Here is a 26,918-nt window from a genome sequence, read left to right as displayed (position 1 = left end):
CGACGTCTGCCACTTGTTCCGGTGTCGAATTGCATATGCCAGCTGCCCAATGTGTGTGTGTGTGTGAGTGTGTTTTGCCCGTTTGTTAGATGAATTGTGTTGAAAATGTTGGTTTATTGATTCGTAAGTTGAAATTTAATAGAAATTTGTCTGCTTTCTGCCTTCTGCTCTCTGCCGCGTCCTTGGGATACCTTGTGGGATTTATGAGGTCAGTTTGCTGCGGCCTGCTTGCCTCTGCTTGTAAAGCGCATGGTAGCGAGTTAGTGTGGTGCACTAATTAGAAACTGGTGTAGCCAAAAAAAAAGGAGAGGGCAAACTGTTTACCTGGGCAGCTTACCAAAGACCCAGGCAAAAGAAGAGCCACAAAAAGTGCAGAGCTTGGCACTAAAATCTAATTACATGATGCTACAAAATGAGATGGTGTGTGTTTGTGCTTACTTATCTAACAGTTAACAGTTCAGTGGATTGAGCTTATGGCTGCAAAACAAGTCCGACAATTTGTTGGCAGGGCTGGCTACCTGTGGTCCCGGCACTTGTCTCTATATATTTGAAATAAAACAGCGATCGTGTTCGAGGCATTTATTTAGAACAATAAGTCTTTGACGAGCTCCATGCCCCAAGCTATTTGAGAGCATTTAAATTCCTAAATAAAACAGCCAAAGGTCGCATTGTGCCTCGAGCGGCACTTCCGACTCTTTGTCTCGCTCTTGCGTGTTGGCTTGTTTGCGATTGCTGCGCACGCGCAATCTGAAGCAGAGATACTTGAGCGGTGTTTAGTCAAGGAAAATTGCCGGTGTCGAGTTTGCCCCTCAATCAGGTGCGCTTCCTGTCAGCGCACACAACACACTCGGCACACATGTTCTACATCTCCATTTCAATGTTCCCTTTTAATGTGCTTTGGCGCGCTTTCGTTTGGTCACAAGGTGCGCGTGGCAGGGCCAAGATGCGGTGATGCACGATCGGTCCTGACCAGACAGTGGCTGTTGAAGGTAGGGAGAGAGGGAGTGTGTTTTGATTTGATCATATTTGGAAGAGGATTTTGGTCGAGCTCGAATCGTCGTACTCGGGATGTATGATTAGGAATAGAAATAGGAATTGTCTAAGGATCATTTAATATATTTTCCTCTCACTCATGCCTTTCCTCTCTTCCTTTCTATCTAGGTGATGGCTCGTGCTAAGTCGCTTTAGCTGCTTAATGTAAAAGCTGTGGGCTACTCAATCAGTGTTAACATGCAGGCAGGTGGTGGCGGTGTACAGCTCAAGAGGTAGTACAGCTCAAGTATTTGCTTGGGCTTCAAGCTGGAGAACAACTAACAAGCGGGCAGACAAGACATTACCAACCAATGCAATGAGGGGTGAAGGCCGAACGACTTCAGTCGATATCCTCCACTTGTCGAGCTGGAAGAGCTCATGGGGAGGCAGCATGCAGCTTGATTATTAGCGCACTTTAGCTTCAGCTCGTTTCAGTCGTTATCGCATCGTATATCGCTTATTACCCGCTCATAAGTGCTCTTGCCACCCCTCCCAATGCACGGGCAACACTTGTGCTGCTCGCAGCTCTTGCTCACGCCGGATATGGCTGGAGATGATGGGCTCTTTAAGGCTACATCCTATCAGATTCAAGCTGCACTGCGTCCTCAGTTATTCTTTCGGTGCATGAATGCTGCTTGCCCTTGTCCTTGCGCAAACTATAAGTCTCAGTTTCATCTGTCCACCACTTCGGTAAGTTGACATTGGCTCGTCGTTTTGTTTCTGTTTAGCTCCTGGCATCATCGCAGTGCAACGCCATTATTCACTTGATCCTGGAGTTAATGTCCCCATTTGTGTGGCGTCTCGTGTTCAGCTTAAGTGCAGGCAATGCAATCCTAATAGCGCTTTCTTCTCCACTTACAATTCCAGCTTACAATAAAAAGAACCAAAGTGTTTTTGTATTATATCAACTTTTTTTTAACAGATGTTAAGATTCAATTTTGGTTATGTAATAGATATGTACCACTTTTTGCTTTAACTCAACATAGTGTGACCTAGAATGTATTATGTATGGAAATCGAATAAGCTAAGCATTTTGTAGGTGCGGGGACTCAAAATGTGCGAAAATTTAAAAAGATCCAGGAAGAATTTGTCATTTAAAATAATGTTTCGCCAATCTGCAAACATAATAAATGCAAATGAATTGTAATTTTGCCCTACTACTCATTCAAAGTAATCTATTAAAATTTTTTAGCTAATGTTTTCCGCATCCTTACAATCCTGCAGCCCTTGTTGCAAAAAATTAGCTTATACACGATTTTAGGTAATTAACTTTCTAGCTAATTGCAATTAGACTTAAAAATACATACGGCTAGGTACAAAATTATAGCACTGACGATTGCTCTATCTTTTTTTTTTTTTTTTATTAATTTTGACTCTTCTTGCTCATATCAATGTATACAATTAATTTGTATGACATTCAACATAAAATGCCAGGTCAATGTAAAGCTCCGATACGTATGAATGTTATGCTAAAATGCTAACAGAGTAGCGTTTCAAAACCCCCTTTTTACCCTTTGAACGAAATCTATATTAACAGAGAAATACATGAGCTAAAAAAGCGGAAGTCCTTTGGCAATTTAATCACGCTAATGCGTCGGCTTTGCACTTTTTTGTGCCACTGGAAGTCGTTCATTCATGCACTCATTTAGTCATACAGTCAGTCAGTCAGTCAGTCATTCATCCATTCATTCATACATCGACATTTTGTGATGTTTTGTTATTTTGAATACACGCTACAAGCGGATTAATTACACGAAGAGACCAAGAAATGTTGACTGCAGATTCTAGGTGTCTGTGGGTTGGTGGAGGGTGCGGGTAGGGGCGCATTAATAGGGTATTTACTCAACCGCCGGTAAGGAAGCCACACATAACTGTCGGACAAGCACGGCTCCCACTGCACGCGATAGTTTCAGCTGTCCTAGCCTATAATTTTTTCGTCTATTGCTCTTTAGTGATTCTTGTTGTTATAGTACTTCGCGTGTGTTGCAATGTACAACTAATCCAATTGAATTAAAATGGAATTTGTGCCGGGGCGTGGAGGGTGTGGATCAGTGGTGCAGGTGCTTATTTTTATTTTTTCGCCAACTCGACATTTAAATTTGAGTTCCACTTTATGGACGGAGGAACTTTGCTTTGCTTTTGCCCTGGAGCGATTCAATTTAGTTTGATTTGATTTCGTTTTCTTATTCTTTTTCAATTTTTATTTCAACGCTTCAGCTGGCGGAACATCCGCATTAAAAAGTTTCGTCTATTCGAGCGGAAATCAGAAAGTTTTATTGAGTAAAAGACAAAACGAGCACAATCGCCGTAGGAAGCAAATGGCAACGGGCAACGGGCAATGGCGAATATCAAACTTGAATTGGGAAAAATATTTTGTAATAAGAAAATAACACGAGACATGGACATCGATATCGATGTCGATGTCAAAGTCGCAGGACACGACAACTGCAACTAGCGATGCATTTTATTGCCAGGTCCTGCGAATCCGAGCATTGCTAACGGAAAACAGCGGCTGAACGATGGCAAGCGGACAGAGCGTCAGAGGGACACGACAACTGGCATAGCCAGGGCCAGTGCAGCAGGAAGCAACTTGTCATTGGGCACATTGCAATTGGACGCGACATATTGCGACTGACGTACGTACGCCGAGCGGTAAGGAAACATTTCCGATTTCACACTCAAATTGGTCGCCTTGGCGCCAAAGATTCTTAAATGTTTGTTTTAAACTTGCAATTGAATTCATTGTTCTACTTAACTTGCGGTAAGCAGGAGGCTACTGGAGCGGATAGTGTCTGGGAGTGGGTGTGTGTGGGGTGATGCGGAGGGAAGGTGTTTTTTTCTTTTCCTTTTTTTTTGTTTTTTATGTTATATTTTTTTCTTGTTTTTTTTTTTTTCTGTGTTATTTGTTTTTTTTTTTTTTTTTTCTTCTTTGTTTTTTTTCTTATGTTATTTTCTTTTTTTTATTTTGTTTTTTTGTTATTGTGTTTTTTTTTTTATTGTATTTCTTTTTTGTTTGTTTTTATTTTTTACCTGCCACCTCCATTTTTTCTTTTTTTCTCTATGTTTTTCTTTTGTCCACGTCCATACATTATTTTCTCCCTTTCCACCTTTCTTTTGGGGTGTTCATTTGAGTGCATAATACGATGCGTATACGGCCCCGCTGAAACGCAAGTAAAACATAGATTAATTGATGCCAATTAATAATGAGAACGGTAAATGGCAGGATACAATTGCTTCACAACAACAACCGCGTATAGTGAACATCCTGTACAGTTATGATGTAGAGAACAAGCCGATACAGGATCGCAAATGGCGAGTAGAATTAGTGAAGAATTTTTTAGAAATCACAATATGGCATATGCTCGATTAAGTTGTTTCGGTTGTTGGACTGTTTCGTCATACGCAACCAGAATAGACAATTAACAACAGTTTGCTGTGCAAGTTTTTGAAAGATCTGATGAAGACTCAATAGATGCGGACACTATTTATTTAAAAATATAATAGGCCTTGGCGTAAGGGGAAGTAGCTTGCAATGCGCTATTTAAGAGGCCTTATTCTTACGATTTTGTAAACTCACCTATTATGTAGAGGTTCAATAATATATATAATATATCTCATTTTTCATCTTTTTTTGTTGACTTTTGACTCTTCTAGCTCATAACAATGTATACAATTAATTTGTATGACATTCAAAATAAAATGCCAGGTCAAAATATATTGTATATACATATATATTATTTATTATTTAATAAAATATTGGTATATTTTTGGAGATTGTGTCGCGAGTAGTACTTAGCGGCGATCATCAGCTCAGAATTCTGACAATTTGTCATAGGAAATAAAACAAAATCGGATAATAAAAGCCTTCGATTAAATGTTATTTTTAAGTGCCGAGATAATTTTTAAAACTCGATAAAAATCCACTAAATGGTTTTTAACTATTGAGACTTTACCTACATTGCATGACTTCAGAATATCCAAACAGGATTTTTTTCTTTAAAACATTAGGTAGCGCCAACCTCCCTTAGTAAGACAGTTAGTGGGTTAATTTTGAAATATTAGTCATATTTTATTTCATCTGGTTCTTAATTACTTTTTTTTTTATTGAAAAAAGCTTAGATTGTATAAATTATTATTCATATATAATGCCTAAAACAATGGAAAAAATTATTACAAGTTCCAACTGAATGTAACGTTAGTTAGTTAGCATATTGTTACATTGAAAATTCTTCAACTTTAGAGAAAAATAGCGCAGGAGTTGAATTATAACGCTAATAGGTGAGGCCAGCTGCTGTAAGTGGCGTAGTATATATGTATGTTAATATGGGGCTTGCCTAATCTTCATTGTTGAGGTTCTCATGATTGGGACGCATTATCGTGACCTGGCACTTATAATTTACACAAGTAGCTGCGACTATTTCCCGATTCCGACGCTTGCTTTCCTTCGTCGTATTCCGAGTCAATTATGTGACCATGATTTATGATCAGAGCACAAGCCGCGCCCCCTCAACACGGTGCCGCCTCCAGTAGAGTGCTTCGATGATCTATGGCCAACTTTATAAGCAAATGCGTCTTCAATTCCAACTGCAACACCAGCTCTGGGTTAAAAGGTTCCTGCCACGCAGTTCCGTTTCCACTTTGTTTTCCGGCTGCGACTGCGCACTCTAATTTTCATTGGGCTTGCCCCTGCTTCGCTGTTTGATCCCTAACACTCGCCCTAATGTATGTAAATTTTTATGAATTGCCGCTTGCTGTTGTCTTTCATTGCTTGCCCTTTGTTGTTTTTGTATTCTGTATTGCTTTTTTATTTGTTTGTGTTTTTGGTTTGGTACGCGCCATTAGCATATGTTGTAGTTACTGTTGATGCAACGGCGCCTCCCAGACAAGTGCTGCTGCCGCATCTTGGCATTATCATATCGAAGCGATTACGTTAAGTATGTTTTGAAAGTGAATGCTGCTTCCGCTTTGTAGCTGCCGCGATTTGTGGCAGCGGCAGGTGGCTGGTGCAAAATGTAATTGAAAACTTTTCTGAATCAAGTCGGGCGGTCTAGCCAGCCGATGAAAGACCCCTCGCCCCTCCGCTAGCGCTTGGTGTGAGCCGAATAGCGCCGCTGCGTTAGCTTTTCTCTAAGCGGCTTACTATACTTCTGCTGTGCTGCGATTCGCTTTTGTGCAGGTGTGTGGGCATGGGATAAGCCTAATGAATGGCCGAGTGTCTAGTTGGGGCCAGCAAACTAACAAGCAAACAATGAACTATAGTATGTGCCTAAATGGAATTAAAAATAGGAACCCTTCTACTTTCCCACAAATTAATCAGTCCAAGTTGCTCGCTGCTTGACTATTGCTTGTTGCGGCTCATTAGCATTGGCGTGTTAACCATTAGGACAACAAAGGTAACCCTAGGCGTCGAATTCGTTGCCATTCCTTGCTATAACCCTTATTAATGACGTTGCGGTTGCGCTGCCTTGGCTAAGGCAAAATACAACAGACAACAGAGAACAGGCAACAGGCAGTCTCTGCCCGATCCGGGCTACGTCTTAGCAGGTAGCCGCGGCTCGGATGCCTCCTCCAATCACAGCTAAGCAAACCAGTCGAACTTAGAACGGGTTTCGCAGCTTGACCTAGAAGAGCGTCGGCGTTTGGTCAATGCCGCCATTGCATTGATCGATGCCACGCCCAGACTCATGTTCAACGATTTTACTCTCGTTCCCAAGTGCGTGTATGGCCCTGAGCTATTTTGATGTAATTAAATTATCCAAAAACAGGAGGCACAAATAATCCAGTCAGAAGTATAGTTGCAGGCAGTGCTTGTGGCACAATGCGCTATACCTGATCAATCTGAGTGGCAATGTCAGAGATGCTGCCTGGCTTAAATATGCATTTGGCACACGAACGAATCAACTATTTTCATGCAATTAGATAGCAGAGGGGAGAACAGGAAAGTATTGGGTCAAGCAAGTAAAATATGAACCCCATTTGGCACTGAGTGCGTGCCAAACTTTGCCTGCCAAAAGGCTAACCACGCTCCCCGTCTCCCGGTAAGAGATGCGGGGGTCTCTCTGCTATTTGGTTACAATTCGTATAGTTGCAATTTCATTCTGTGGCTTGCGCGTGAGGGTGAGTAGTGAGCACGGAAGGGAGGTGGGTGGTGTGTGTGTGGGGGGGTTGGGCGGAGAGTAACACGTTTCTTGCCTGCAGTTTTGAATCTTATGCAGATGTTTTTGGATGAGCTTTGCCAAATGGCATTGACTAAGCGGGACAGGCAAGGGACAATTGCAAGCAATTCCATGTGTGCCTTGCTAGTTTCAAATTGAGCCTCGGGCTTTGGAGTCCGTTATGTAGTGCGTGTGTGTGGTGCCATTCACATTAAATGGCTGAAATATAAACTCCAAAGGATTTAGGGTCGGCTTAAGCCCGGAGCGACCTCTATTGAGTAGTAGTATTAGTAGTAGTAGTAGTAACTGAACTTTGGGAATTACGCGTACAATTCAAAGAAGAAACATTAGGCATGAATTATACAGTTAAAAGTTAATTTAGTGCGATCATGAAATTGCATCAAACCAACAGAAAAATGATTCACAATCTCTTATACCCAAGGCTTGGATTACTTGTAAAATTTTTTCTCATTATTATAATTAGACCAATAAGTTTCATGTTGTTTTTTGTGACAAACTGCTAATCATTGCATATGAACAGAGTTTCCCATCAAAAGTAGGGTCTTATGAAATGAAAAAAAAAACAATTATTCCAATTTTTAGTTTTTTCGCTCAGGCTTAAAAAATTAAATAATATTATTTCAATTTAAAGGGCTGGTATTTTTAGATAAAATAATTAATTATGGTTTGATTAAAATCATTGTCAGCTTAAAACCAAACATGAAAATATTTTAACTTTGTTTATTTGTAATGCAATTGGCCATTCTTATACTCCCTTTTCTGAAAGAAAAATGTTTATAAATTCTCTTCTACGCAACATGTTGCCTGAGACGGATCTCTTATACGCAACATATGTTCGATGTTCGAACAGCTGTTTGCTACATTCTGTATAAGAGAGCGACTGTCTAAGAGAGCGGGGACAAGGTTTGTACATAATATCGTCTTTGAGCCATGAAACAAATGAGTCGAAACTCTTTTGAAATGTGACAAATTTCAGAGCATTTAAAAAGAAAGAACTTGAAATGCAATTATTGACCGTAAATTTAAAATTTAATGCATTTTCTATATAAATAAATTTAGTTTCAAATAGAGCATAAACTCTTTGGTTTGTAGCATCAAAATCACAATCAGCAGTAATAACGAATAAAATCGCACATTGGCATTGGCGATATTTGCAGCTATGCTATTCTTTTTGTTTGTCCTGCTCAGTAGCAGAAGCGTGTGGCATGTTGGCTCTCTATTGTCGTGGTCGTATTGGAAAGCGGAAGCAGGCTACGGTGCTACGGGGTTGGGATAGGGGAAGGGAAATTATGAAACGCTGTATTGCCAAAAAGGAAGCGTAATTTGAGTCATGCGGCATGTGGCAGCGACAGCGACAGCAGTGGCAGGTGAGCATCGGCGCACTCCTTGGGGCAACTAGTTGGCTAAAATCCTTGCAGCTGCCTGCTGCACTGCAAATTCCCGTTTGTTCGGCAGCCTTAGCTTTTGCTTTGCCTTTCGACCTGCAGTGGCACATTTACCCTTTTGTCAGTTGCCTGCCGTCTGTTGCCTTGTGTGGCACGAGAATGTATCTTTCTTTCTTTCTGTTTTCTGCTCTTCTTTCTGTTCGTCCGTGTCCGTGTCTGTTGGTGTGTCTGTGTCTGCGAATAAGTTCGCTGCTGGCGCAACTGTTGTTCTTGTTGTTTTGTTATCCTGTCGCACATCTGTTTTGATTTGCAAGCATCAAGCTGTTATCCCCGATCCGTCGTTCCTCTCGCCGAGTCCCATCTTATTGGGTCTCCTATTGTGCGTCAAATCGCCAAAGGTCTTCAATCTCTCTTGCCTTACCCCTGTCTGCCACACAATCGACTTTTTGCATAAATCCTCTTCTCTTTTCATTTCTACATTGTTGTTTCTGTAATTGTTGTTTACGTAATAATCTTGCACCGTTTTCGGCTTTCTGTTCTCTTTGTTGTTGAATTTTAATTTTTATTGCTGGCTTGGCAATTAAAAGTAAGAGTGAAAAAGTGAGAATGAAAATTGTTAATTGCCACTGTCTTTTTTATACCCAACTGTGTGTTCTTTCCTACACATGTACTCATCCACAATGAATTCTGTTTACCGAAACAGTTTTCATTGAAAAATATTTACAGCTCTTGACTAATAAAGTGATTACCTGACCTTTCTCTTCTAATACAACTATTCACTTTTTTTCGAAGTCTTTCGGGGAACACACTGTAGACTTAATCCCACTGAGTGGGAGTTGACAAATTAAGAGACGATTACCGAGGTGAGAATTTATGGAAGGAGACTTTTTGCGGCTTTTTTCTTTCTGTAAAAAATTGTGACCTTAATTGTTCGGGACAGCATTTCCATCATGATTCATCGAATAACTTAACTGAGAGCTTCTCATGTCCCAAGCTTCGCCAGCTAGAGTTCTCCTTGATTTGTTTAAAATAGGTTAGCATATATCAAAGTCAAAAGCATATTCGATGCACGTACATAAGCTTCTATAGGTCTTCTAGTTGTTTATACCGACGGCGGACAGAGAGCGTTCTGTAAGTTAAAGGATTTTTGTAAATTTTATTGCTGGTTTAGCCTCTTCTCCGGTGAGCTGTCCTTTTTTAAACTGCTTCAGAGGGAAAAAGTTGTATTAATCGCCTGTCTGAAAAGACCATCCCATTAATTAGGTGGATTACTCTTTTCCAGTCTTATCTAATTTTACTTGCTGTAATTTATTTTATGTGTTTATTTTTAAATCAAAATAAAACAATTATCTGGACAAAAACGCCTAACTTTTATAAAATTATGTTTACAGCACAAGTTATACGGTCCCTGATACAAATATATATTCTAAAAACATAATAAAAGTAATAGTAACTTTTAGTAATTTTTCAGTTTTTGTCTGTACAGAGTCAAAAAATCCTTTTTTTGGTAGATATCAACAGTGAATTTATATAAAAAACTGTTAATTTCTAAGGCTTTTTTGCTCTGTAAAAAATTCTCTTTCAACTTATGTACCTGCATATATGCATAAACAAATAATGACTGATGTTGCAGTTTCAATTACAGCTTACTAATGAGCCTAGCAATGTGGCTTATCAATCGAAAATCTAATGCGTTGTTACTTATCGGAACACGAATCAAGTTGTTGCCTGGAACAGACTGCCGCAAGCGAAAACTACAAATCCATCAGCAAACATCAGCAGCAGTAGCAGCAGCGGCGGCGGCAGTAGAAATACAAACAACAACAATTGAAATAACAATAGTCAATAAGAAGTAAATGCAGAGAAGGCAAAGGGCCAGGGCAGGCAAGGGTACACATCGACGGCAAAATCAACACCAACATTAACATCATCAAAGATGACGTTCCCGCTGCTGTTGCTGACAGATGATGAGGGCCAACGACGGCCACCGATTCGCTGAGAGCCGTTAACCGCAGCAGCCTACAACGCTTGTTTTTGTTGTAGTTATTGGTGCCTATTGTTGGTGGCATCGCGAAAATGATTTCAATAGATTTGATTTAAATGATTTCGAGTGCAGAATTAAGTAGCTGGGCGACCTTTAATATTAGCTCTGACAAGCTGCTGGTTGAGAGGGTGTCGCTTTCCCTTTCCTCTCTCCTCTCTTTGCAATGCCAAACCACATAATTGCCTGTCGAATTTAATTGAGATTTTTGATGGTGGCGCTTGGGTTTACACTTGGCAGCTGACGAGAATCTTTCAAGCCTGGGAGGCCGACACCCGATAACCCGCCAGCTACTTATTTTCCCAGCTTAAATTGGATAATAGCGCCGATTATCCTCATGTGGCGAGCGCAGCGCCTGACCCCAATGCCAAGGCGGCATATTCTGATTTTGAATCTGACACAAGCTCGGGGTGGATTGAATCTAGATAGAAGGGGGTCAAGGAGTCAGCTGCACGCCACTGAGTAATGAAACTCGTTAATTGTCAAGCTGGACAATTGCACCTGCTGCTGAAACCGGCTTATGACGGTCTCTCTCTCTCTCTCTCTCTCTCTTTATCTCCTTTCTCTCCATCTCGGTTTTCTCTTTGTGTTTTATGTGTTGACCAAAACAACAGCTAGCTTGGCAACGTGCTTCAAACCTCTTCGAACAAGTTTGCTATCAGGTGGACTCCTATTGGGAGAGGAGCACCAAGGGGGAAGTCGGGCTCTTGGTGAATTTTGGGTGGTTGTTGGTGATTTCCGTTTGCTGCTTGTTATTGCCGTTTGGTGGCTAACAGACAGACTGACTGACTGACTGACTAAGTGGCCGGCCGGCCAGCCGAATGCCGGCTAAAAGGGGTTCAACCAACGGTGGCAACAGTGCTCACGGCAACAGCGAACGTGGTAAGCCAAACAAGAAAGCCAGCGAAAGACCGCGCTACCCTTCGCTGAAACCAAACCAGCCCTCTGAACCCCCTCATCTTCCTCCTGCCCTCTTGCCGCTTGTGGCCGTCTCCTGGGGCACATTGCGAATCTATAAAAGTATCGGAGCGCATAAAAAACGAGCTCAGTAGTGAACGGCACTTTGCAGCGAACGAGCGGCTAAGCAAACTAACGGCTAACGGCAAACGGTAAACGCGACGCCTAACGGTATCAAGTAAGCCACAAAGAGGACAGGCCACGCAGCGGGCTGAGCTCCATTTGAAGCGTTAACTGCTAGGCAGTAACTCGACATCAAGGCTGGTGAGTGCACCCACCCATATGCACATGAATTTATCAGCAGCTTGGAGTGCTTACGCATCTGTCTCTGTTTGTTTGATGCAAAAGTGTCGTAAATTTATCTGCGCTGCAGAGCACTGTCAACAAATCAGGGCCGTTCTCCCCCTCTCGTGGAACAGACGGCAGCTGCATTTGTCTGAGTTTCCATGCAACATCCGTGTTTGAACCTTCTGCGGTGCTGTGCAACATTGCGTATACGCCATGTCAGCTGCAGCAAGCCGTGTTCTCCTCATGTTTACATTCACTCTGTTTGCACACTCTGTTTTTGGCTTCAGACAGTCAATGGGGTTTCGATTTATTCGAATTCCTAATGTGGGCGGCTCCATTTCTCAATTTAGCCGTTCATCCAAGTGCTACTTGCCAACTTAGCTTCTCGGCGCTTGCCATTACTATTGGTCTTATTCAGTTTATTTATGTTTTGTGCTTGGCGTTTTGTTTTGATTCATTCAACTTGCTGCCAGCCAAAATTTCATACTCAAAAGCTGCTGGCCGCATACATATTTTTTGTGTAGGAAGGACTGACGACGACGACTTTAACTACAACTACAATGCCAACTACAACGGAGGCTGCCTCTGAATGGGCTTTGAATACAAATTTCTTGAATTTCTTGAATGTGGTCATTGTGTGGGATGCAGCACGCTCGCAGGGGTTTCCAAATACGTATCAAGAGCTCTAAGATAGCATCGAAGCTAGATTCGATTCGTAGCCAAGCATCCACGCGATTACCATTCAAAGCAAGTCGTATGGATCAATATTTTTCAAATAAAACTAATTGAAAAGAATATTCGATTAGGCAGAAAAATTTCTTTTATTTGCAATAGTTCATCAAACCTTACTTATGGTTAGTGATTGCTAAACAAACACTTCATTCATTTGTCGAATGTGAGTCTTTTCTATTCTCTAAGAGTTATTTGAAACTAACAAATTATTCCTGAAACCTTGTTTCTACGTACCACACACACTTACCGGTATTAAATTAATTGATAGCTTAGAGATAATTGTTCTATACTTCTTCATAGCCAAATTAGTTTTGATTCTTAGCATATCATATTAATTATAAATAAATGAGTTTACTCCATCAATTGGTAAATTTCACGAATACTAGGCTTAACCATAATTCAAAATTGTAATTCAAGTTAACTTTTATTTATTTTGCGTGCCTTTGTTTTACTATTTTAATTGTTTACAGTTTGACTTATTGATTTATTTATTCAGTCATTCATTCATTCACTAAAGAGCAATTATTTTTATTTACTCGCTGATGTTTTGTGTGTGTTTTCATTTTCTTTTCGAACGCGAATCTCAATGTTTGCATATTGCGTTGTTGTCAGCTGCTTTTTAAAATTATTTATGTATTTTTATTAATCGCTCGATTTATTCATTCACAAGGCTTACTACCTTTTTGTGCGTGGGCGTGGCCATCACAGCCTGTGTTTCACTTGTTTAGCGTTTTTTCCAATCTGTCTGCCCCGCTAAAAGTGCATGCAAATTTTGCGTGCGACGGCAGCAATAACAACACAGACACAGCACACACAGACGCACACACACACACACATATATGTAAGTCAAAAGAACTTTGGCTTATAACATGACATCACAGTTAAACAGACAGAGAGACTGTGGTCAGACAGAGTCGCGACACGATCTTGCTGCTGTTGATCGGCGCTGCCTTGAATTTCCACGGCCTGCATCGTTTCGCCCCTGGTCTGTACATAACCTGGCAAGCTGCTTCTGTTATAGCCAAGAGTGCGCGGAAAACACAACAATTAAAAAGAAAAAACACTTTAAAAATAATTGCGTTTGCTGCTTTTAAAAATTGTACGCACTGCACTTTATTTTTATACAAATTTTTGTAAATATTTTTTTGTAATTATGTCAAGTTTGCTTTTTGGACTCTGGAAAAAAAATGTACAATAGTCTTACGGTGTAGTTAAAGAAGATTGTAACAGAGCTCATAGTCTTGATCAAGTTAATATAGCAATGTATTTTGGCTGCATAAGAAATTAGATTTTATCAACTCATACAAGAAGTGATGGCGATTTAATTATTAGCAATTTAAATAAAGTATAGTCTTACATTGTCGGCTGTGCCTCTATATACTTTTAGAATTTTTAACTCAAGAGATGGTTTGTTTATTTTCGTTTATGGGTTGTTCTGTTTCTTTTTTGGGCTTTGGTTTTTATTCTTTTTTCTTACATTGAGGTGTGAACCGTTTAAAAACTAGAACTCAAATATGGCTCATTTGCAACACAAATACCAAAATTTTGAATGGGTCATTGTAGCTAGTTACCAGCAAGCCGAAACTTGATCAAATAATAAAATCGGACGGAGGGCCAGGGGAACTTTTATAAGTGCCTAATCTCATCAGGTGGAATTCTTTCGGATATCTCTGATGAGTTATTAGAGCTGCTCTTTTATCACAGCCAATTTGCATGCTGATATGTAGTACATACGTGGCCTTATCAGTAAACATTCCTCAGTCACCACCCAGCTGCAGTAGGTGGTGCGTTAGAGCAGAATATGGGGATGGTGGGGGCGAGGCGACTCATAGAGAGTAGTTGCTTCAGTTTAAGGTGCCGAGACTCCGCCTGGTAGGACCAAATAGGTAATAAATTAGTGCACTTTATGCTTAAGAAATTTAATAAATATTTCAGACTCTTGCATAAGAATTTAGCCCCATCGAGAAAACGCTCCACTGAGAGAGAAGTTGGAGTTGCTACAAGACGAAATCAAAGTTGAAACATATCGTTAGTTTGAAGATAGGGGACAGAAGCGCGAAAAGGGTCGCGAAAAACGAGAAGAGAAAAACGATGTGAAAAGTTGAATGCATAACAAATTAAAACACGTTGAAAAAGCGAGATAGAAAAAAAAACAAAAACAAAACTAGAAGGCCAGAAACAAAAGCGCGAAGACGAAGTGGCGGAAGGCATCAACAATGGCTGGAAAATGTGTCTTGGGAATCTTGTGAATTGGTTCAAGATGTTGCTGCTGTCGTTGCTTAAGCTGCAGTTTGTTGAATTAGATAAAAGTTAGGGAAGTGTTTACGCCAAAAAATAAAGCAACGTAGGCAGGGCCCACAATAAAAACTGGCAAACATCTTGTTTTTTAGTTTTCTGGCTATTTCGTTGTTTTTTCTTGCCAGCTAGCTGTTTATCACAGGTGAGCTCGGCACAACATTCTGGTGGAGCGGTGAAGGGGAGGAGTGGGCATGGTAGTTGGAAGGCGGCGGAAATGCAACGAAAATAAATGTGGGTAAAAATGGCAGGCAGGAAAAGTGTTTTTCACCGACCAGACGAGAAATGCTCATGGTTGTATGCATACATATGTACATACTCGTGCATATGTATGAATGTATGTTCATTTGTCTGCACGTGAATATTTCACACGCAGAGAAACACACACAAAGCGTGCGGCAAATTACGACACCAACGCTAGCGTTAACGTCAGCAGAGATTGTAGCAAGAATATGCTTAACCAGCGAGCGATTCACAAAGGCAAAGCTCGAAATACGAAATGCGAATGCAAACTATGAATCACATGAATCAACACAGTCAAGGGAACTCCGCGCAGTCAACGCTTAGCGCTTATCGCTGAGCGGAGCACTCCACACCACACCCGCCACCGCGACCGTCCGCCAACTAGCAAGTGCGTTTCATTCAGCGATGCAGCGCGGCAAGAAATTTTGTGCGCGCGACTAAAACAAACGAGACGAGCAGCTCGAGTAGACGCAAGATAAACAGAGTAGCCAAGCAGCTAACACACGCACTGCCCAAACAAACAGAGAAATGCCAAGCGAAAGAGCTGCAGCTGGCAATACATTTGCAAATACAATTGTATCTATGTGTGCTTCAACACGAAGCTGCCAAATAGTTAAAATAGTTGAGGCCAAGCGAAGCAAACAAGCAAGAAAATAGCGAAAAAAAAGTAAAAAATCATTATTGAAAAGTGAAACGGCACCCACGTCAGGGCCACGACTACAATCAAATGCAAACACATGAATGTTGCTGAATATGCAAGCGACCAAGCATGTGTGGATTTTTATTATTTTTTATGTAGAATTAAGTCAAATACGTCATGCCCACGCAATGCGTCGTCACAGCTACTACTTGAAATCCGCTATGGGTTATCCATGTATCGACGCCGACCCCAGAAACAAGTTTTATCTCACTTCACGAGCCGGATTAGATCTAAGTCCGCTTTGTTTCTGACTCGCACTTCTAGCAAGTCGGAGCTATAGGCCAAATGAGCATTCTGATAGTTTTAATTTGTTTACAACTCTCAGCAGATACCAAGCAACGATATTAGCAAACTGTTTAACAATTACATAAATTGCATTCGATTATTCAGGAGGTTTTAATACACAGACATCATATTTGAAATTTATTTTTTGATCATACAAAAAATGTTGGCGGTACTAATCTCGACAATTTCAGAAGACTAAGCCCGTTTTTCTAATATTTTTCATTTATCATATTTTTAAATCTTTTCTATGCAATTTTTCAGACTTTTTTTTTTAAATTTTCGAAGTCCCTCTTTAAGACAACTTAGCTATCGATGGCGATGCTCTTGCGCTATTTCTTGGAGATTAAAACTTGAATATCGAATCGGAATTCAATCCTGAAAGACATTAAGAAGTTTATCCGAAACTTCCAAATAAGTTGGCATTTATCTTACTTCTTTTCTATATCAATTTACATTGAGAGCGCTATCAAGAATATGGACTTTATTGTGTCTGTTTATATAAGAATCTAACTATAAGAGTCTATGAGCAAAGTAAATATGTACATCAATGCAAATTTAGTCAGATAATTACAAAATATGGATCAGTTAGGGTTTTTCAAAATTAAATAAAGTCTCGAATTGTATAAAGTCTCGAATTCTCGAATAACTTCATTATTTGATGCTTATGCTTAATTTCTGGTTTGCGCAAGGTAAAAAAGTAGTGTGCACAGTGTGACAAATGCGTCAGCGACAACAAGATTTAATAGGAGGAACATAACATAGCACGAGAATAACTGTAAACCTACAACTCTTACCACATCCATCAGGCCTGCCTTCTTGACGATTAGCATACCCACGGCAATTTAAAATTAATCACATTTTTTTATACACATATTTGCTATACATATTTATCAAATGTGCTTTAGCAAATGAGTACAGGAAAGATGCATAGATAGCAGAGCAGTTGGCTGCGATTCACAGTTAACTCAATTAACTTATAAAATGTAAGCTATGCGCGCTCTAACAATAAGAGTAGCAATCACAACAACAATGACAATAACAACAACAGGAGCTCAGTTCAGTGAGCTAAACGGCAACGGTGATTAACTCTTGGCTACAGTGGGGCATCAGCCACAAACACTGGGCTTTCCATATGTAGATGCGTGCCCAGAGATACAGATACATATACAAATATAGATACAGACATAGGCATGGGCAGAGAAAGAGAAAGATATAGAAATAGCAATAGAGGAAGAGCTGGCGATAGAGATAAGTGAGTGTATCTACAAGCTACAAGTTACGCTTTGTAGACTCGCGCAGTCAGCTGAGCGCGAATAATTACCACGCTACTTCATGAAGAGAAGGGGGTGTTTGGAAGGTGCAGCGGCAGCGAAGAGGTAAGGCGCCGTCCAAGAGGCGGTTCAGTCAAAGACCCTGCTACTAACAATAGTTGTTGGCGCAGTGAATGTTTAACACTTCGAATATGAATGTGGATCTCTCCATGCTTAGGTCAGTGGTCGGTGGGTCGACAGCAACAAGCGGAAAAATGCCAGCAGTGCTAATATGCTTATGAACACCAGTGGCTGGGCAGGTCTCTAATCGGGCTCGGCGCTTCAATATCGGTTCAATGTGCTTCAGCTCACCGGTCGGGAGGGGAAAGGACTGCGGATCATTTGCACATTTTGCAGCTATTGAACTCATTAATGGGTTGTTACCCCGCCGCATTTTTCCAAAGCGACAAACAGTCTCTCACCTTACCTTACACCGCACTAAAACGACAATAGCCGCGAATAACATTATAAATGTCTTAAGCATTTAAGCCTTTAGTTTATTAAGCTTGATCGATCGAGATCAACACATTGTCAACTAGAGGTGAAGAAAAATTCATTAGAATAAGTGCCTCAGAAATCACTTGAAAGGGTTTGAATTTCACCTCAATTGCATTCTGCTGTGTCACAGACCATTCAGACCAACATTTTTGTGAGTTTGACAAAGATTTGGCTGTTTTTTAATACCATAATCGGGCGGTTCCAACGCGACGCTCTGCCACCCATTTTAAAGGCATAATTGCGTTTGGATGTTGTTGCCGCTGTTCCTTATCGAGGGAAAGGTAGGAGGTTACATTAATTCTTTTGATTTACAATGAGCTAAGTCAGAAATTAATTATTCAGGACGCTCAAGAAGCGAACAGGTGGTAAAGCAAAGTGTTTTCTTGCTGAAGATATCAAGGAGAGAGAGAAAGAGGGAGCGGGTGGGGGCAAGAGGAGTTTGGTATCGGGGCTGCTGCTGTCATGAACCAATTAGCTAACGGAACTACGTGCAAATCATTGCATCTTGTTAATGGCTGTTTAACCGTTTGCTGCTGTGGTTCATTGCCGACTCATCTGAGATAGTTTTGTATCTGTATCTCGCGCTGGCGCTGACGTTGCTATTGCTGTTGTGGCAGCCACTTGGAAAGCGGGTTAATTGACGGCTTTTGCATTAAATTGCCGCGCTCATCGGCAATCAGTGACGATTGCTCTGTCTCTCAGAGCATGTGTGTGTGATGCATTTGTATCTTTTGCATACAGTCGCGTTTTGAAGTTAATTATCGAGTTCATGTTCGTGTTGCAATTTCTTAAGCTTTATTAGATCAACCAGAGAAATTTGCAATGCAGATAAACAGATTGGCAATGTGCTAACGCAAGATTCACTGCTTGGCCGTGAGATGCATTAGTCGATCGGTGAACCAAACTTACTCGGGTCAAAGCTTGTGATTCCCAAATAGTTATTTTGGATTCATATTGTCATCGATTTACACATGATACCACTGCCGCTAACTCATGTAACGAAACTGTCTTTTCTTTTTGTTATCGCGTTGCATGATTCATTTTCATATTTATTTTAGATTTTTTTTACTTTATTTATTATATTTATATATATTTTTTTTTTGGTGAACATAATGTTTGTATCGACGTCGTTATTTCTGGCTTTTATTTTCTTTTTATTTTTCTCCATATAGTATTTCCGTGTGAACTTCCGCTTGCGCCGCTTGCACAGCTCCGCCCAACACTCGCCGCAAAAGGCAAAAGTTTTGGAACGTGTTTAAAATATTAATAGCAAGTGCAGACCCCACAAACAACAACAACACCAATAGCAACAGCTAAAAATATACTCAGCAAACCGATGGTGGTTGCAACTGCACATCAGTAGCAATGGCAACAAAAATAATTTAGCAACACCTAGGGCTGCCCATGTTGCCACCACTCTGGCCTGTCTGCCGTTTGTCTGCACATATTGACGATTTTTCTTTTCGCTTGATTTGTCCGCAGCCCCTGCCCACTAGCCAGTTCAAAAGCCACTGACGCCCCCTAAGTCCGGGCAGCGGTCTGTACCCCTTTTATGGTCGCATTAGACAATTACTAGTAATAATCGTTGAACCGTAAAATAAACATGGTTACGTGCTGCACTTGTTTGGGTAACACTAGCAACCTACAGCCGGCAGCCAGTTACCGGCAACAAATAACCAACAACACTTGCCGCGTGGTCAGGTGTCGATGTCATTGCTTGTGCCTCTGTTCCTATTTCCATAGCCTCCCTCTGCTGCAGGGTGATTACACCTTACGGCTGATGTGGAGTGTTGGCTATTTGTCACTGATTTTCGCATTGACGCGAAGTCGTAGAAGCATTCGACAGTAATACTTTCGGAAAACAAGGTGATATAAAAATCTCAATAAATTCGTTAGGGAGCCTCTCTAGTCGGGGCTTTAAAATAAGTTCGGGCTTCTGTCAAGCTGTATTCAGAGCGTTGGCATTGCATTGATTGTGCAACACGGAGAATGTGTGGCGACCACCTGGGAAAGTGGGTCCGTTTATCTGAATCTGAAGTTCATCAGCTGTCAAGCAGCTTCTGTTGAAATCGCTGGCACAGATACACAGATGCAGATTCAAGTACAAGTTACAAACAGCTGCTTGTAGGTTAAGTTTTATGTCAAACATTTCATGATTAGTGTGCAGGGCTGGGCAGGGGAAAGCGGATGGGCGGGGAGTACTAGCAGAGTTTTGTGGTCTGGGCAATTGTTTCACACAGTAAACACGAGTTAATAAAATTAAAACGTAAGCAGCAGGCAAGCGCAATAAACACAAAAGAAATTACAATTAAATTGAAAGCAGGCAAAAGAAGAGATTCAGTCTGCTTTCCCCTACTTTGCCCGTTTTTTTCCGAGACGGTGGCGAGGCATGCAATCCAAATGGAAGTGAACTTTGAGCAGCTGCCAAGAGCGTCGCGTCGCGTGGGCTGCAATTGTTTTTCTTTCGCGTTCCCCTCCTTTGTACTCAGTGCTCTATCGCGATGCTCCATTTGCTCAGCCATCGTCATCGTCATCTCCATCTTCATCTACATCGCCATGAGCTTCTCTAGCTTTGGCTCCGCACTTGTCTTTCTCACATGACGCGCGGCTTTTAATCGCATTCGTTTCAATTGCTGGAATTTCATTGTGAAATGAGCGACGTCTTTGGACGTTTAAGTAACCCCCCATGCCCGGCATATCCAATCCCAATCCCAACATCGGTCCGCCTTCCTACTCTATATCTCTCATTAATGCTGCTGCAAACTGAAAAGAAAAGAAAAATGTGACTATTATTTTCGATACACTATAACAAGTAATCGCTCCAAGCACACGCACTCACATATATACTTAACAGCACAAAGTGCAAATAAAACTTGGAGTTTTTGCTTTTATAGTCTCACAATCAGAGTTCCTGTTGTTCATGAAGACAGACATGATACCCTTTTTTCAATTGGACAAAGTGTATGAAAACAGTGCAGATATAATTTTAATATTGTATGTATATGTGTTTGTTTCTATGCATATGTATGTATGTACGTATGTATGTATGTTATCATTACGCAAGTAGCTTTAACCATAAAAAGTGAAACCTTTCCCAGACAAATATTCGACCTTAGGTTCGTCTTCATCTTTCGATTGTCGCAGTCGCCTCTGCCTTTCCCTCTGCCCTTTTCGGCGAGCATTTTTCATTTATAGTTTTAAGCAATTTTCTCGTCATTGTTGCTAACGTGTTTTGTTTGTGTATGCTATTGTCGGTAATGAAACTTTCTTTATGCATAATTTGCAGTCGCCCGAATGCTTCACATTACCACCCACTCGCTCCAAGGCCGTCGTGAAGTGCTGCCAGCTCTTTAGTTTCATTTGCTATACTTCTTATGTGTGTGTTTACTTTTCACAAGTTTCTTGAAACTAACATTTAATCTTAGTCATAATAATTATGCACATTACGCTTTCTGGCTCTTTTTCTCCCTCTCTCTCTCTCTGTCTCGGTTTTTGTCTATGGCGCTCACTGCGGGGTTAGTCGTTACTACCCGCGGCGCAAGTAATTAAAATTTTGCTTTGCATTGTTCAACCAATTTCTCTGCATTCGCAATGCAATAATTTTTAGAGAATTGCATCTCTCTCTCTCTTTTTCACTTTTTATTAAAAACTTTCATATTTCTATAATATTTTTTCAGAATTAATTCAAACTGTCGATACATTAATTGACTTCCATAAATTTATTGATAATAGCATTTCAGTGGATATTGCATAAACAAACATATTTTTTTTGAGCTTCACATTTTACAAATAAACAGATGTTTAGGTAATTCGATCAGTTCACGATTTAATTGTATAGAAAAATTGGGTGCATTACGAAGAGATCATAGAAGCTAAAAAAACCAACCCACAGTAATGTGTGGAAGTACATATTTTTATAAAGAAAATTGAAAAGAAGTGGTGGATACTAACATCAGCCTTTGTTTCAAAATTCTCAATTAAATTAATAGGAATTGAATGATTTATGCGCTCTCTTATGCATATACATACTAATTAATGGTGATATCTAGTACACCATTTCATATTTATTACATATAAAGATAAAGATTATAAGAATCTCAAAGCTTAATGCATATTTAAAAAAATTATTTTTTCGATTTAATATGATTAATAATTGCTTGACTAAAATAATCACATATATACTAAATAAAACGCATGGATCAATAAATTCCATGCATGTATGAAAGTACATATGTGTATATACCCAGTAGGTATTGGAAAAAGAATGGTTATACCACCCATGGTTATACACACACTGACACACAAACTCTCTCATCCAAACACACATAGGTATGAACATATTATTAAATATAGAAGGGTAAATAATGCAAACACAAATAGTCAACATTATTCAAATTAAATATTTGCCATTGCAAACAAAAACAGAAAGTAGAAGCTAGTTTCAAGCCGAATCGAGTGCAGCAGGAGGCACTCAACTCAAGGAGTTTGTCCTGCGAGTCCGACCACTTGCATAATACACTAATGCGGACACACTTTTCCTGTGTGTGCGTGTGTGTGTGTGTGGTTAAGCTTCCAAGTTGCAATTGACTTTTACTGCCAGCCTACGTATTGTTGTTTCAAGGATATGTGCGTGTCCTGACGAGCTGAGCAAGGAAACAAGTTGCGTGCGAAGGCCAACCACCCAAAACAACAATAATAAATACTACAGCAAACGAATTAAACGGACTGTTGTGAAAAAGTGAACAAAAGCAAATCGCTTACGAAACAAGAAATTATGTTTAAGGACATTAAGGACATACATGCACCTGTCGATATTTGTACAGTTTGGCGTGCGCTCGTTCGAGTTTCATTAAAACAAGCCAAGACGCCCTGGCCATGCTTGGTCTTCTGTACATTTATAGACCGGTCCAAGCAAGCAAAGGATCGCAGGATTTCCGTTCGCAAAACTCGTTTGCAACAAAGTATCATGCGCCCTATGTCCCAATTTCAAGCAAAGCCACCTGGCAGAGCCATCACAGAAGGTCCCGTTCGCTGGATATCGACTTTGCTTCGACCTATGCTGTTGCTGCACCTGAAGAGAATCGAAGAGAACAGCACAGGCAGATCTGAAAAGGTAATCACCATTAAAACTCATTACCAAGGACAACTGAAAAAACAGACAGGCACGAGGCACCAGCACGCCACTATCTACAGAGTGCTACACGCTCAGAGCATTGCCGTATACTGAACAGAGCGAAAACGGCAAACCGCTCCTCATAAAAACACATTTAGTTCTTTTATGGGCAGCATGAAGTTCAATTTGAGGCACAATTAACTTTCAACTGACAGCTCTTTTCCATAAAGCCCATAAGGTCAATTATGTCTAACAGCATGTACTGAAACTTTGTATCGGCTTATATGAAGGATTCTCAAAGGGGTTACAATGCATCTGGATTTAGTTGAGTTGGATTCTCAGTTATCTCTTCTAAAAAGACATTGAATGCTAATAGTCCATTTCAAATATAAATTAATTGTTTTACTTAACTTTCTGTATCATAATTCAAGTGTGTGCGGAAAATATATATATAAATTCTATATGTATATAAAATCCTGGTGAAATATTTGTAATAATTCGGGATTATTAATATTTAAAACAGTTAAAAGATATAACAAATTAATTGTAGTGGCCGAATTTTTATATATATATTATATATATATTTTTTTTTAAGTATTGGATTAATACTTTAAAAGTATCATAATATTTTTAATGCTGTAATATTAGTATAAAGATGACTAAGTGATTATGATTAAGTGCACATAACGTAGGTTTGGGGATTCGCTCTGGCTGACTCGTAGATTGCTTTTTTTGGGAGTTTTTTTCCAGTCATAATGTGCAGCGGAAATAAATTTGCTTATAGAAAAATGCGGCGTCTAGGCAAGAAATAAATTCCGACAATTTTATTGCCGTCTAGTGGCATTACCAGAGACATTCCATGGCCTCGGTCATGGAAAGGGGGTTGCGGTGAATTACTTGGGTGCTGGCTGACTGGCGACTTGGCTGCGCCGACAACTGCCAAATCGAGCTGTGATTGTGAGAAATAATTGCGCTGCAGTTGTCGCAAAGGCAACGGAACGTGGAAATTGTTGGACATGCAACCTTGAGCTAATTTGGCAAGCACTAGCTCTGCATATCTATTTATCCCCTCTCCTATTCTCGGGCTGAATCACCATATATCTGTGTATGTGTTTCTTTTCAGAGGCCACGGCGGGTGACCGACGGAATTCCTCGTAACATCATGACAGGCGCCAAGTGGGGCACCGTTACAAAGCAGACGCCACAAAAATAGAAGTGGCAACGAGTTGACAATGCTGCCCGAGATCACGCTGCAGATGCCACCATCCCAGTGCCGTAGCGGTCTAGTGCTGGTCGTTTGTCTAGACCAGCTGATGCCAAAGAACCCGTTAGCATGTGCCTCGCTGCACCCGCCATCCGGCCCACTGATGACAACAAAGAAGCAGTCAGTTGAGAAACCGTTGGCGTGTCGACTTAAGCGCTGTTCGCCTCCGCCTTGTTTTATTTTACTCATCTCACTTCTGGAGGTAAGTCCCATCCCCTATTTATGTTCCGACTCACCAACTCACATTTATTGCAAGCAAACCAAGGCCAGGGGTTGATTGAGTGCGACCACACAACTCCGCCGATAGCCGAGGTCGAAGTTGCCATGACACCGTCTCGTCCACATAGCCAAACATTGGCATGCCTTTGGGGTCGCCATACCTGTATCCATTGTAACCCAATAATGTAATTGGAAATCAAATCAAGTACAATTACTTTTTCCAGATATACTGTAGTACCATAGCTTGCTTAATTCAAGATCGTGGCCTAAGGCATCCGAGTTATTCGTTCGCAATTAGATTTATTTAAGGCTACCTTTGGAGCAGGGTTTATTGTTTTCTCTGCTTAATATGCAATGTCTTTGCCATATGCCGCTTATTAAGACCCTCTGAAACTTAGTTGATTCCAGTTTCAGCTTCAGTAACAGCTGTTGCCTGACTGCTCCCCTGCCGGCTTTTTCTGGTCTTGAGCATCTCAAGTTATTGCCCTTAGTGTGACAAGGGTGGCTCTGGCTCGTTTGGACTCCAAGTGGGTGTCCCAGTCAGGCTATAAAAACAATGGACTATAATATTTCAGCCCCGTTCTGTTTCTGTTTAGTACCCTTCATACGTGCACACACTTGGGCGTGAGCTGCCTAGACTTTTGAGCCAAACAAATTGCCGGCCGGCCGGCCGCTCTTCGACAGACGACAGGGACGAGGTGCAATTGGTTTTTGCAAATGGCATTTGGTTTCCGGGTAAAGGATATATCAACACTGGGTGAAACACAAGACGAACAGAGAGTGCGTGAGAGAATCCAACACTCTGACAATTCGCAATCGCTTCGGAACTGACATTGCGGCTGTTGTCTGGGCTCGCGTCTGCCACACGCAGACTGGACGCCGCCAGCCACCAAAAATATATGGAAGAAAGGGCAAAGGGGAGAAATGCAGCTTGCCGCGCCGGCGACAGTAGCGTCGTCGTCTCGTCGCTGTCTATTGAAACTTTCGTTTCGTTCCACTCAGTTCCGACTGACATCTCTGACTGGGGGTTGCTTTGAGTTTTTCTTTGGCTTGGCTTTTCGCTTTGTTGGTTTTCCCTATCAGCATGGCGCGACATTGACGTCGAAAAGTAAGATGGCTTAAGTTGTCTCATAATATATGCAGGATTATAAATAAGAAGCTCCAGTCGGCCGAGTGATTTGTATTGATTCCCCTATTGCAGCTGGTCGTGTTTTTATGCGTGGGCTCAACACCGCCGGAAGATTCCCTGCTCATCTACCGCCCGGATCGCCGCCTGCAGCTCTGGCGCTTCCTTAGCTACATGCTACTCCATGCCAATTGGATGCACCTTGGCTTCAACATAATCATTCAGCTGTTCTATGGCTTACCTTTAGAGCTTCAGCATGGCTCCGGACGCACGGCTGTTGTCTATGTAGCTGGAGTGCTGGCCGGATCACTGGGCACCAGCGTTGTGGACTCCACGGTATATCTGGTGGGTGCTAGTGGAGGCGTCTATGCTCTGTTGGGTGCTCAGTTGGCGAATATGCTGCTCAATTTTGGCCATTTACGACATAGACTTGCTCAGATGCTGGCAATCATAATATTTGGTAAGTAGCCCACTCTCATGTCTCTGCACTACTTGCTTCACTAACGGCCAGTTCTCTAGTGTCATGCGATATGGGTTATGCACTCTACAGCAGGCAACAACAAACGGCTTTGGTCGGGCTAGTGCCAACAGCTTCGCCACCGATCTCTGTGTCCTACATAGCACACATGACCGGAGCCTTGGCAGGACTGAGCGTGGGCTTGCTGCTTCTCCGTCAACTGGATGGGAGTCTTCGACCGCGACTGTTGCGTTGGCTAGCGTTGGGTGTGTGGACGACCTTTAGTGGATTTGCATTCGCCTTTAACTTGGTCAATACTGTGACTGCTCAGTTGCTGGCTGAAGAGGAGGGGGACGTGATAAGGAAGCATCTGTTCCACGATCTGGGCATGAAAGGCTGAGATTAGATGCGCTTTCTCCCCAGATTAATCTAAATCTAGTCGATAGCTTGTAACGCATTCCAGGATAATGTGCTCAAAAAAATAACACCAGGAACTTGTCTAGAGGGGGGGGGGCACTGCAATGACCTTCTCTATCCCTTTCTCCACGACAGGTACGCTCAAACTTAATCCAAAACGCTACCAATTTTTCTTATGCAAATGCCAAATGGAGACAAAGAAAACTCAAAACGAGCGAGGCTCACATTGAGAGACTTTCATTAGCAATATGATATGTAAATCCTACTTGAATCTAAGAATGCCTAATTAATCTAAGGTATACCCCAAAACTCAATTGCATATACATAAGTTGTAGCTAGAATAGATATAACATCTGATATGTACTCAATGCTGGAGGCTC

The 26,918-nt window shown here is 41.1% G+C and overlaps 1 protein-coding gene across 3 annotated transcripts; it reads left to right on the top strand.

Annotated features, from left to right (window-relative positions):
- Window positions 1-11,696: 11,696 nt before the first annotated feature.
- LOC108598710 (protein rhomboid) lies at window positions 11,697-26,628 on the top strand. Of its 3 annotated transcripts, none has more exons than XM_017985436.2 (4): window positions 11,697-11,855; window positions 24,179-24,521; window positions 25,740-26,124; window positions 26,184-26,628. In XM_017985436.2, the coding sequence occupies exons 2-4, from the start codon at window positions 24,288-24,290 to the stop codon at window positions 26,519-26,521; spliced, it is 957 nt and encodes a 318-aa protein (XP_017840925.2). In that variant the 5' UTR covers window positions 11,697-11,855; window positions 24,179-24,287; the 3' UTR covers window positions 26,522-26,628. The 3 variants fall into 3 exon arrangements, with proteins under 3 accessions (XP_017840925.2, XP_017840926.2, XP_033150627.1); XM_017985437.2 differs by having other exon boundaries at window positions 26,176-26,252; XM_033294736.1 differs by lacking the exon at window positions 11,697-11,855 and adding an exon at window positions 22,974-23,055.
- The last annotated feature ends 290 nt before the right edge of the window (window positions 26,629-26,918 follow it).

Source organism: Drosophila busckii, unplaced genomic scaffold (assembly GCF_011750605.1).
Source record: "Drosophila busckii strain San Diego stock center, stock number 13000-0081.31 unplaced genomic scaffold, ASM1175060v1 chrUn_07, whole genome shotgun sequence".
In the NCBI taxonomy this organism is placed as follows: Eukaryota; Metazoa; Arthropoda; class Insecta; order Diptera; family Drosophilidae; genus Drosophila; species Drosophila busckii.
Note: the sequence above shows the minus strand (reverse complement) of the source record. Positions and strands in the feature narration are given on the sequence as shown.

Excerpts from the sequence above, each read along its gene's own strand:
- LOC108598710 (XM_017985436.2), top strand. The coding sequence starts at position 24,288 with ATGCTGCCCGAGATCACGCTGCAGATGCCACCATCCCAGTGCCGTAGC. Across the intron at positions 24,522-25,739 it reads TACTCATCTCACTTCTGGAG|CTGGTCGTGTTTTTATGCGT; the intron begins GTAAGTCCCATC and ends CCCCTATTGCAG. Across the intron at positions 26,125-26,183 it reads GCTGGCAATCATAATATTTG|TGTCATGCGATATGGGTTAT; the intron begins GTAAGTAGCCCA and ends CCAGTTCTCTAG.